This window comes from Rutidosis leptorrhynchoides, chromosome 3, assembly GCF_046630445.1.
Source record: "Rutidosis leptorrhynchoides isolate AG116_Rl617_1_P2 chromosome 3, CSIRO_AGI_Rlap_v1, whole genome shotgun sequence".
Lineage (NCBI taxonomy): Eukaryota > Viridiplantae > Streptophyta > Magnoliopsida > Asterales > Asteraceae > Rutidosis > Rutidosis leptorrhynchoides.
In genome coordinates this window covers 38,443,633-38,455,558 of record NC_092335.1, presented here as the reverse complement: position 1 = coordinate 38,455,558, position 11,926 = coordinate 38,443,633, and the positions used below count along the sequence as shown (strand labels likewise).

The following is an 11,926-nucleotide window of genomic DNA, read 5'->3' as shown; positions in this document are numbered from 1 at the left end:
TTTCTTAAGCTAATGCTTTTTATTTTTGGTGATTGAGCTTGTAGTAGTTTAAGCTTGGTCTTTTGAGAGGCTTTAGGGCATGTCATATAGTCGTCTGTGCTTTATTGTATTCTTGTGTTATATTAATATATTCATCGGGTGAAAGCCCTTTTACCAAAAAAAAATAAAAAATAAAAAATATTTGGTTACAAAGATTGAGAAACAATAATAATAAAAATTTTAAAAAACCAAATTTTGGTAGAAAGGAATATATAGTTAATATTAAAATGCTATAATGATGATGCCATTATTAGGCTAATTTCTTTGTTAAGAAAAAAATCAAAAAGAAATAGAAAAAAATCTAAACATGGTGAGTGATGTCATTAATATAAATAATTTTGAATTAAAACTAAATCTTATTAATTAATTATTATTATTAAATCTTATTAATAATTATTTTAATTATTAAATTTAAATAATTTTGAATTATTTTAATTAATTAATTTGAATTGGTTACGAGAATGTATAAAAGCTAGACATAAGGAAACCAATTTTAAATTTATATTTTAATTTACACTCTTAAAATAAAATGATAACCAATAATATTTCTTATGATTGGATGTTGATCGTTTAATATGCATTTTAGGTGTTTGATGAAATATTCAGCTGACGAGTTTCTTAGTTGGACTCTGTAGTTCTACGGGTCATTAAACTAAATAACTTTAGTATTTACGTTCACATAATACCTAAAACGTATCATTAAACTATTTCGTTTATACAAACCGTGATTCCACAGTTTATTTATATTTCTAATTCTAAAACCCTAATACCAAAACCAGCCCTTTTACCTAAAGCCCATAAAAACTAAAACCCCAACAACATCACACCCTAAAACTTAACTTTCCTATTTAATCATTTGCAGGTCACCGGAGCTCAACAACAAACATCCCCGCCAATCTAAGCTATCTTCCCGTCGCCGTTAAACTACGACGTAACAGACATAAAAAAACCATAACAAACATGAGAAAGAAAGTCGACGAACGTATTCGAACCCTAATTGAGAACGGCGTTAAAACTAGACACCGTTCCTTTTTTGTCATCATTGGTGACAAGTCACGTGACCAGGTAACGCATATCTGTGTTTATTTACATATAATTGATGCGCTGAGAGTATTGATTTATTATATTTCATTAACTGACACATGTGTTTGTTGCCGTGTGTGCAGATTGTAAACCTACACTATATGCTTAGCAAATCGGTTATTAAGTCTAGACCTAATGTTTTATGGTGTTACAGAGATAAGCTTGAACTTAGCAGGTTTTTTCTTTAACACCTTTAGTTTTTTTTTTTTTTTTTTAATTATATTAATTCTGCTAGAATATGTATGCTTTGTATCTATAAATTAAGTGATAGTATACTGCAACAAAGCTCGTAACAAATTATTAATAACAATGTTGTGAATTGAGAAGCAATTTTGAAGTTACATATTGTAAGTGTACTAATTAGTTGATGTTAAATAACAACAAAAGCTACCAACTTTATCAAATTTTTTATTGTAGATACTTAATTATTTGTATCATAAAAATAATGTTTTTACTTTTTTGTACCACCCAAAGAATGGACCTTTTATGTCAGTTTGAAAGCAAATTAAACATTTTTATATGTAAAAATGAATTTTATTTGGTGCCATGATGTGATAAATTAGTTAATTGTAATGGAGTTGATACATGGAGTCATTAAATTCTAGTTATCAATAATCTAAGAAATTTAGTGCATGGTAGTAATTTGTGTTGTTGTGTACATGGAACATGTCACGGTTTTGCTTATGTGAAATAAACGTCTAATCTAATCTAAGTCCGTCAATTATGTTTCAGTCATAAGAAGAAACGGGCGAAGCAGGTGAAGAAGCTAATGCATAGAGGACTTTTGGACCCCGAGAAGGCGGATCCGCTCTCACTTTTTCTTGAAACTGCTGGTATTACGTATTGCCAATACAAGGATTCCGAGAGGATTCTTGGTAATACATTTGGCATGTGTATACTACAGGTAAGTACAATCACATCGTTCTTATGAGTTGAGTTTACTACAGCTGGTACATGTTCATATGAAAAAGGTTTTTATTGTTTATTTATTTTCAGGATTTCGAGGCCTTGACGCCGAATCTTTTAGCAAGAACTATAGAAACAGTGGAAGGCGGGGGATTGATTATACTGTTGCTTCGTTCTTTGTCTTCACTCACAAGTCTGTACACCATGGTTATGGTATGAATCATAAATTCTGTATATTGTTTGCTTTTAACTCATTTTTCAATATATTCGGGAAAGTGGAAACCACCATTTTTTCATGTTTGTTGTTTAAATGTTACTTGCATTTACCTTTAAAAATCACGATTTTCATACCTCTACTTTCACATGGAAAATAAAGTTCTGATTTGACTTGCACATAAGCTATTTTTTGAGTTCAGAAATCAGTAAGAGTTGTCGAAGTTGTAGATTAATAGTCAATTGATGCATATATGAAACTTCAACCCAAACTTCTGTTAGTGAGACCTTTTGAAATTTAAATATAAAATTACCAATTACTAGTTTTATATTACAATGTTTGAAGTCTCGGAATCAATCGCTGACTCTGTTTTCTGGAATGGAGAGAATACATTTTTGTCTTCTTGGCAACAATTTTTTGTTCGTGCATCCAGTTTGTTGTAGTTGTTCATATAAAGAATTTTATTTGAAGAAGAACGTTAGATAAGAGATAAGATTCATACCGTGTGATTCTAATTATGCTTATTTGTAATTCAAAATAAATTTAAAACACAATTTTTTTTGTGGCTGCAGCCCACATACCAGCCTTATTATTTGTAAGAATGAATATATGACAAGCATCCGAGTAGAGCAATAAATAGAAGATAAAATTTGCCTTAAATCACATTTCAAACTTTATTAGCTCAGATAAATTATGAAGTCCTAATTGTAAATATTGCATTAAGATTCAGACGGTGGTTTGATTTGGTGGTATGGTTATTTAAATTAAAGGGGTTCCGTTTATTTTTCAATTTGAATATGTTTAAAACTTTAGGAAATTCGTTTTGCGTAATTTTTATTTTTTTTAAACTAACAAATTTAACTGCAGTTTAATTAGTACATATTCTTGTTATGATAGCTGTGTTAGTTATGGCCAACTGTGCTTGATTAATTCTGTTGATGCTATCTTGTAAGCCTTAATGTTTATGCATGGTCGATTACATTAGTAGTAATTGGTTATTATATCAGGCTCCATGTACACATAAGGTTAACGTAGGTCATGCAGCATTTTAGTATGCAGAATAGTTTAATAAAGACATTTGATTGTCATTAGATGACACGTCTTTTGTAACTAGTTAGGGGCTACTTGCAGGACGTTCATGAGAGATTTCGCACAGAATCTCATTCTATAGCTACTGGACGCTTCAACGAACGTTTCTTACTTTCTCTTGCGTCATGTGAATCATGTATCGTTATGGATGATGAGTTGAATATACTACCAATCTCATCACATATGAAATCAGTCACACCAGTTCCTGTTAAGGAGGTATGTCTATGCTCTCTTGAACATCATTGTTTGTATTAAAGTGTTAATGAAACACAATGAAGACTTTCTTGGATTATGAAAGAACACTTCAGTGTGTTGTTGGTCAATGTTGACTTATGTTGGTTCCGTTAAAGTTGTAGTTCTAAGATCTTATGTTATGTTTGCTTCTTTGAATGAAAGGACTCCGAGGGGCTATCAGAAGCCGAACGTGATTTGAAAGATCTGAAAGAGAAATTAAAAGATGACTTTCCTGTTGGCCCACTGATTAAGAAGTGTTGCACATTTGATCAGGTATGATGTTTTTTATCTGATAGTTTATCTGTAGGTTTGAAACCAATAGTTTTTAAAGTTAGTATCTTTAATGGTCATTTTACAAATGGTTACACATGTTGATTTTGACATGTTCTGCATTTATTCAGAGCAAAGCTGTTATTACCTTTCTTGATGCGATATTGGATAAGACGCTACGTAGTACGGTGGCTTTGCTTGCTGGTCGTGGACGTGGGAAATCAGCTGCACTTGGTCTTGCAGTTGCTGGTGCCGTTGCTGCAGGGTAAGAACACACACTCTCTCTCTCTCTCTCTCTCTCTATATATATATATATATATATATATATATATATATATATACATATATATATGTATGTATATATATATTCTCTGAGACGGGTCTCTTTGATTTTTGTTTGTTCCTTTAAACTAATGAACTTACGACTTTCAGGTACTCAAATATTTTTGTAACTGCCCCTAGCCCGGAAAATTTAAAAACTCTGTTCGAATTTGTATCAAAGGGATTTGATATGCTTGAGTACAAGGTGAAAGTTACTATTGCTTATTGTACAAGTAATTTAGTTTTTGGTTTGCATTATGTGCTTTATTTTATTTCATGTAACTACTATTATTAATTATTAATATTTATGTTATTAATATTATTTGGGTAATACTTTATCAGGAGCACTTGGATTATGACATAGTGAGAAGCTCGAATCCGGAACTAAAAAAAGTGACTATCAGAATAAATATTTACAAACAGCATAGGCAGACAATCCAGGTTTGCATACATGCACAATCAACTCTCTGAGATGATTATATTAATGTTTGTTCTAGAAACACTGCTCGTCTTCTATCTGCTTTATATTGGCTATTCTTAACTTATTGGCCGCATGTTAATTTTTTCGTTGAACGTAGTTCTTTATTTGTTTGTTGGGTTTCTGTTGCAATTTTCACAAGTAGCTTTCTATATTTAAGGGAAATCTTAAAAGCAAATCTTCATGGCTTGCAGTATATTCAACCTCATGAACATAAAAAACTGTCGCAAGTTGAGCTTTTGGTGGTCGATGAAGCTGCAGCTATTCCTCTACCGATCGTGAAGTCTTTGCTTGGTCCTTATTTGGTTTTCCTTTCTTCTACTGTTAATGGGTATGCAGTATATGTATTCTCATTCTTTGTTATAATATTTGATGAAAATCATATATATTGATTGCTTTTTAAATGCGTTTCATTTCTTTTTATTGCTATTCTCACAGCTTCACATTGATTACCCAACATAACTGATGGCCATTTGTTACAACTTCTTATATATTCTTGTATAATCTGAAATTATTGTATTTGTTTCTTTCTTGAAGCTATGAAGGTACAGGGCGGTCTCTATCATTAAAGCTTATAAAGCAGTTAGAGGAGCAAAGTCTAGCAACTACAAAGAACACAGATACTGTTTCTTCTGGTATGATGTTTTATGTTATCTAGATGCTAGTTTTGGGCTTTAGCATGATTCACAATTTTTGAAATTCTTAGCTATTTGATGAACTTGCATATAATTCAGTAGTCTGTCTCGAGAACATTTATATTCCATAGTTTTCATATAACCTATCTATCTGGAAGCAGTCTGTATAGTTTGGGTACTGTTTTTGTTGTTGTCTCAAGAACATTTATATGATTAACATCAATGCAGGCCGTCTTTTTAAGCCGATAGATTTGAAAGAAGCTATTAGATATGCTTCTGGTGATCCAGTTGAATCATGGCTTAACAATCTACTTTGTCTGGATATAGAAAATTCAATCCCTGGAATCAACAGGTTAAATCATTTCGAAAAAAGTCAAATGAGTTGACGTTTTAAGCTGTCTCCATTGACTTTTTTATCTTCTTTTTTTCTGTAAATAGGCTACCTCCTACAGATGAGTGTGATCTCTATTATGTTAATCGGGACACTCTTTTCTCATATCATAAAGACAGCGAGTTATTCTTACAGGTATTTATGTATTTATTTGATCATTGTTTTTTGATACTGTTCATTTTAAATGGTTTAATATACTATTACATTATTCAGAGAATGATGGCCTTATACGTTGCTTCTCACTACAAAAATTCGCCAAATGATCTTCAATTATTGGCTGATGCTCCAGCTCATCACTTGTTCGTTTTACTTGGTACATTATCTTTTTGTGAACCTTGCATGATATTTACCAAATATCATCTCATGCCATCTATTAATTTTATGTTTAAAAAAAAGTGATCCGTATATTCCTGTCTGTCAAATGCATATACTTATGATCAGATATCTTAGATTATATGTCTAAACACGTATGTTTACAGGTCCTGTTAATGAATCAAGGAATCAACTCCCAGATATTCTATGTGTTATCCAGGTTTTTTTTTTTTTTTTGTCTCTTATAGCTAGATGTTATAATTTCAGCCATTTACATAATAATGGGTTGATTCGGGCTAGGTTTCATCTGTACTGTGTAAAAGAAAAAGGTTAGCTTTATAAGAAACAGGTGAAATGGGCTTAAATTTGTTTAAACTTCAAAGCCTATCTAAATGACTTGCAAAACACTAGATTCTTATTCAACAAATGTAATGTTTGTGGTCTTAGCTGACACACTTGTTATCTATAATATTTAGTTTTTCGACTAACATGTTTTGACCTGTACCATAATTTCGTCATCGTTGGCTCATTGACTTACCTATCTTTCCTTCACGCTTTATTTTCAAAGCTTATGTTAAAGTCCATAGTTTTGATTTTGATAGTCAACGACAGTACGGTTGGTTTCGTGTTTATATTTGTTCGTGTTTTGGTTCTGCAGATTTGTCTTGAAGGAAAGATATCAAAATCTTCTGCCATGAGAAGCTTAAGTAATGGTCAACAGCCATCTGGAGACCAAATCCCATGGAAGTTTTGCGAACAATTTCAAGATAAAGACTTTCCAAGTCTTTCGGGTGCTAGAATCGTACGCATCGCTACACATCCTAATGCCATGAAGGTCTGTACCTCTACTATTCGTTTTTATATCCATTTTATGTGCCACATAATATTTACTGATTGTCATCTCATCGTATTACAGCTTGGGTATGGGTCAAAAGCCATAGAATTGCTGAAAAGGTATCGTCTCCTTTTTTATTTATATTTATTTATAATAGAGTTGTTATTTATAATGTTTTTTAATAGGTACCGTCTCCTTTTTTATTTATATTTATTTATAATAGAGTTGTTATTTATAATGTTTTTTAATAGGTACTTTGAGGGCCAATTCACTCCCATTTCTGAAGTTGACGTCGAGAATGATCCAGAACCTCCTCAACAACTCAAAATTACTGAAGCAGCTAAGAATGTAAGATTTAATAATTACTATAAATTAATTAGCTTTTTTACATTTAATGTTTTCTATTAATCAGTAAAAAAAACATTTATTGTACTGATGCAGGTGTCATTGCTTGAAGAAAATATAAAGCCTAGGTCGGACCTTCCTCCTCTTCTTGTACATCTTAGTGAAAGACGGCCCGAGAAGCTTCATTACATGGGTGTCTCCTTTGGGCTTACTTTGGACCTGTTTCGTTTTTGGAGGAGGCACAAATTTGCCCCGTTTTACATATGTGAAATCCCAGTTGAGTTTCTGTTATTCATAGATATATGTTCTCTATTTTACTCGTTTTACTTTCAGGCTTATTCCTGATTATGGTTGTCTTATTGAATTTCGTTGTCAGAATTCTGTTACTGGTGAACATACATGTATGATGCTGAAACCCCTAGAGACTGATGATATCGAAGTTGATGGAAACGATGAGTTTGGATTTTTCGGTCCTTACTATCGAGGTTTGTGTATTTTTAAATAATATTGTAAATAAATAATTTGATAAAAAAATAGAAGTAACTAAGTCAATAATTAAAGTTTATATACAAGGCTCTTTATTAATCCATTATGTGTTCCTTCTTTTTCTTCTTTTCTTAATTTGACTACATTTAACTTTTATGAGATACAATACAAACCCACTTAAGGCCCATTTATAAGTAAACGGTGTCAATTCGCCACCTTTGTTCTGTTTCTTGTTCATTCTGAGTTTTTGTTATTGACAGTTGATTTTTCTGTATGTTTTCAGCTTTTAGGTCATCATTTGCGAGGCTTTTGTGTTCTCCAAGTTTTAATACAATGGAATGCAAGCTTGCTATGAGGTACGTCTTTTGGGTATAATAGTTTTTTTTATACATATGCAGAATATAAATATACATGCTTTAATATAATTGGATAATTATGATTTTGTAGCATCTTGGATCCAAAACTCAACTTTGCAGACGTTGATCCTTCATCAACCATATCACCTGGTATATACGATGACATCATCAAATCACCAATCAGTATGAATCGACTATCAGCTTATGTCAACAACCTGGCTGCTTACCATCTGGTAAGGATTGTTACTATAAAACTGATTAAATCTTAAAGAAGATACATATTACAAGAAAAGTTTGAAACTTTATTTGATTAGTTTTTAATTTTTGATAGTCACTTTTTCTGATATTTGTTTTTTTGGCAGATTTCGGATCTAAAACTGCCACTTGCATACCTATACTTTCAAGAGAAGTTGCCAGTAACGTTATCACATGCACAGGCCACTGTGTTACTCTGCATGGGCTTGCAAAACCAAGACGTTTCGTACACCGAGGTTTGTTCGTCATCTTCTTAATCATAAGATTAATTGTTTTTAGTAAAATGGATTTATTTAACTATCTGTTATAAACAATTTTTCTTCAGAAAATGGTGAATTTGGAGAGGCAACAAATAATGTCTTTTTACATGAAAATCATGAGGAAGTTTCACAAATATTTGGATTCGGTATCTACAAAAGAGTTTACCGCAACTCTGCCCCCAGTTAAAGAAGTAAGTAACAAGTTTGATTCACATCTTTTGTCTTGTTTCAAGTAAATAACATCTTTTTTTAATTTGTATTGTGGATACAATTTTATAATTTTTGCTTTCAGGTGGATTTGAAACCGCACCCAATTTCAGTGGATGAAGATCTTGATGAAGCGGCAAAGAAAGTCAAGGTTTGTTTATCCAATGCTTCTATACTTTGGGCGGAAAAATGACCTAAATTGACCTGTTAGCAAATTAGTTGGTGAAATTTGTCTTCTATTGCATGTGATGCCTGGTTTTTTGAAACTTATGTATTTGCCTTGTGATAAAATTATTATAGGATGAGTTCAAAGCACAAAGTGAAGGTTTAATGAATCCGGAGTTTCTTCAAAGATACGCAATTGCTGACAAGGATGCAGATTTTGAGAGTGCCTTACAAAATGGTAGCGGAAAGATACCTTCAGGTGGTGTAATTAGCGTCAAGTCTAGCAAACGCAAGGCTGAAAAATACTTGAAGCCAAAAGGAAAGATTGAGAAAAACAAGGATGGAAGTTCATCCAAATCGTCAAAGAAGAAGAAAAGATCATCTTAATCTAAGTTGGACTTGACCATAAATGGCATCTACATTTATTCAAGAATGAAAGATGACGAAACGTAGTTTATGGTAACAACAATTTGTTAGTCGTACGTTGCTATACGTTTTTAGCTATAACCCTAGCTCTTTTTGTGGTTGAACATTTGATTGTTTGTGATTTTGTATTTCAATTCGGGGTGGTTTGAGAAATGCAGTAAAAGGACTACAGTGGCTCCTAATGTTACTATATAGGGCTTATCACCAAAATACCAATTTTTTTTGAAGCTTGTTGACTGACAGCCCTAAAAAAAAAAAGTTTGACAATTTGCCCTCGCAAGGCGCAAGACACCTTGCGTCTATGCGACCTTGCGTCCATGCGACCTTGCGACTTTGCGACCTTGCGTTAAAGGCAAACGCAACAAACAGCCTTGCGTCCATGTGTTTTGCGCCTTGCGTCTTGCGTCTTATCTCGATAAGATTTTCATGATTTTGTGGATAAAATTTTGTACGATTTTTGTACTGTTACGGATAACACTTTATTTCTTTCTTTGTTCTTATATCTGAAACTACATTCTGCACAGTTTCATTTTCACTTCATTTCCACATAAATCATATAATTTCAAGCGTCATTAAGGTAAGTTTCCACCATTTTTTCTCTTGTTGTTTTAAATAATGAGTTGTAGTGATAATGAAACCTTTGTTATTCATATATGTTGTGGTGGTTTTTTTCAATTTATTAATAACTTACCTATGTATTTGCCTCTAGATTGTTTTAGAACACGATTAAAACTCCCAGTTGCTCCCCAAAAATCAATTACTCGAAGAATATTGTTAAAAAATGTTCTTAGAAAAATTAATTTGCCACCTAATGCTCCTATTTCAATGAGATATATTGTCGATAATCTTGTTTTTGATATTACTGATGATTATGAAGACTTTCGTGATTTTCTACAACATGCAATATCAAATGCTCCTATTGATATTTACATTGTCGACAAAGTTACAATGCATCAACTCCCAGAAAACTTACAGTCATTGCAAATCCTACCAATACACAGTGTCCATCAAAACCTACCAACACACGATGTCCAACAAAACCTACCAACAAGCGAGGCCCAAACAAACCTTCAGACACCCAATTTGGAAGAAGCACGACCTGAAATACCACCTCCAAACACAGAAGAGTTTGATTTCTTCAACTATGACGTTGAGAACGTATGTAAAATTAAAAAAACAGATCACCCTTTTCAATCAGTTGTCGCGTCTAGTGATTCGGAGGAAGAAAATGACAGAGAAGATCAAGATGAAGATGAAGAAGAGGAAGAAAAAAAGGATGTATTCTGAAATATGCCACTTTTATTGAGTGAGCATGACCAAAAGACTGAATCTGAATCTATGAGCCAAATAACAACCAGTTATAGAGTATCCGATTTGATTAAAGTTCGACAAACCTTTTTAAACATGGATGATTTTGTAAACCACCTATACACAAAATGTCTTGAAGAAAACTTCCAAATTAAGCCTGTAAAGTCAGACAAATCTCGATTCACCGCTAAATGCATGTTGCCAAATTGTGAGTGGAAATGTAGTGCATACAAAATACGCCACACTGACAACTTCATCGTAAAGAAATTGCATGACGTACACACATGCTCACGTACCCAAATTATGGGAAATAATAAACATGCAACCAAAAAGGTGCTAGGAAGTATTCTGATGGAATCGTTCAAAGCTGCAAATCGAGACTATAAACCAAAAGATATACGTGATGATGTTGGCAACCGTTTTCGGGTGAGCATTTCTTACAATCAAGCATGGAGAGCCAAGTGTCATGCAATAGAGATGCTCCGTGGCAGTATGGATGACTCGTTCTGAATGCTTCCCATTTATCTTCATAACATTAAGATTCATAACCCAGGAAGCATGACAAATGTGGTGACTGAAAATGAAAATAGATTCGTGATGTGTTACATGTCTTTTGGCGCAGTTGTAAGTATCACTCATCCTAAAATTGTTTTATCTTAAACTAATAGCAATCTCATTTGATTTGTTTGCGTGCAGATTCGATCATTTGTCCAAAATGTTCGCCCTATTATCATCGTTGATGGTGCACATTTGAAAGCTGAATACTTGGGTACAAATTTAGTTGCTGTTGCAATGGATGCCAATAACGGAATTTTGCCATTGGCTTATGGAATTGGTGAAGGCGAGACAAACGAGGTTTGGTCATGGTTTTTTGGCAATCTAAGAGATCATTTAGAGAGTTGTGGTATGAGTAATCGCATGTCAGAGATTACCTTTATTTCGGATCGTGCTCCTTCAATAGCACATGGTATTTCAAATGTGTTTCCTGAGGCCTTTCACTCTTTTTGCGCACGTCATCTATTCATGAACATAAAAACGATGTCCACAAATTCAAATATTTTGAATGGCACTATTGGAAAATGGTTAAGGCTTATCGTTTGTCAGATTTTCAAGATCATGTTAGTGTATTTGAACGAAGATTAAAAGCATCTCACAAGTATCTAAATGACGTTGGTTTCTACAAATGGTCCAGAAGTCAAGCTGATCATGTTAGGTATGCATACCTTACTAGCAACAGTGTAGAGCCTATTAACGCTCTATCCAAACATGCTCGCAAACCACCAGTTTGCATGTTATTGGAATTTTTTCGCG

General features: G+C 33.0%; 1 protein-coding gene across 1 annotated transcript; it reads left to right on the top strand.

Annotated features, from left to right (window-relative positions):
- Positions 1 to 858: 858 nt before the first annotated feature.
- On the top strand, positions 859 to 9,496 carry LOC139895964 (RNA cytidine acetyltransferase 1-like). The gene is made up of 26 exons (XM_071878520.1): positions 859 to 1,104; positions 1,206 to 1,297; positions 1,855 to 2,026; positions 2,119 to 2,241; positions 3,374 to 3,547; positions 3,728 to 3,838; positions 3,967 to 4,100; positions 4,268 to 4,361; positions 4,499 to 4,597; positions 4,829 to 4,965; positions 5,172 to 5,269; positions 5,498 to 5,621; positions 5,708 to 5,795; positions 5,874 to 5,973; positions 6,140 to 6,192; positions 6,631 to 6,807; positions 6,889 to 6,926; positions 7,059 to 7,155; positions 7,249 to 7,428; positions 7,529 to 7,637; positions 7,922 to 7,994; positions 8,086 to 8,227; positions 8,357 to 8,485; positions 8,575 to 8,700; positions 8,802 to 8,867; positions 9,017 to 9,496. Exons 1-26 carry the CDS (start codon positions 1,000 to 1,002, stop codon positions 9,266 to 9,268), a joined length of 3,093 nt encoding a protein of 1,030 aa, XP_071734621.1. The 5' UTR covers positions 859 to 999; the 3' UTR covers positions 9,269 to 9,496.
- The last annotated feature ends 2,430 nt before the right edge of the window (positions 9,497 to 11,926 follow it).

Bases quoted from the DNA above. Each gene is read 5' to 3' on its own strand.
- LOC139895964 (XM_071878520.1), top strand. From the start codon at position 1,000: ATGAGAAAGAAAGTCGACGAACGTATTCGAACCCTAATTGAGAACGGC. The intron at 7,156-7,248 runs GTAAGATTTAAT...GTACTGATGCAG, and splicing joins TTACTGAAGCAGCTAAGAAT to GTGTCATTGCTTGAAGAAAA. The intron at 8,701-8,801 runs GTAAGTAACAAG...TTTTGCTTTCAG, and splicing joins CTCTGCCCCCAGTTAAAGAA to GTGGATTTGAAACCGCACCC.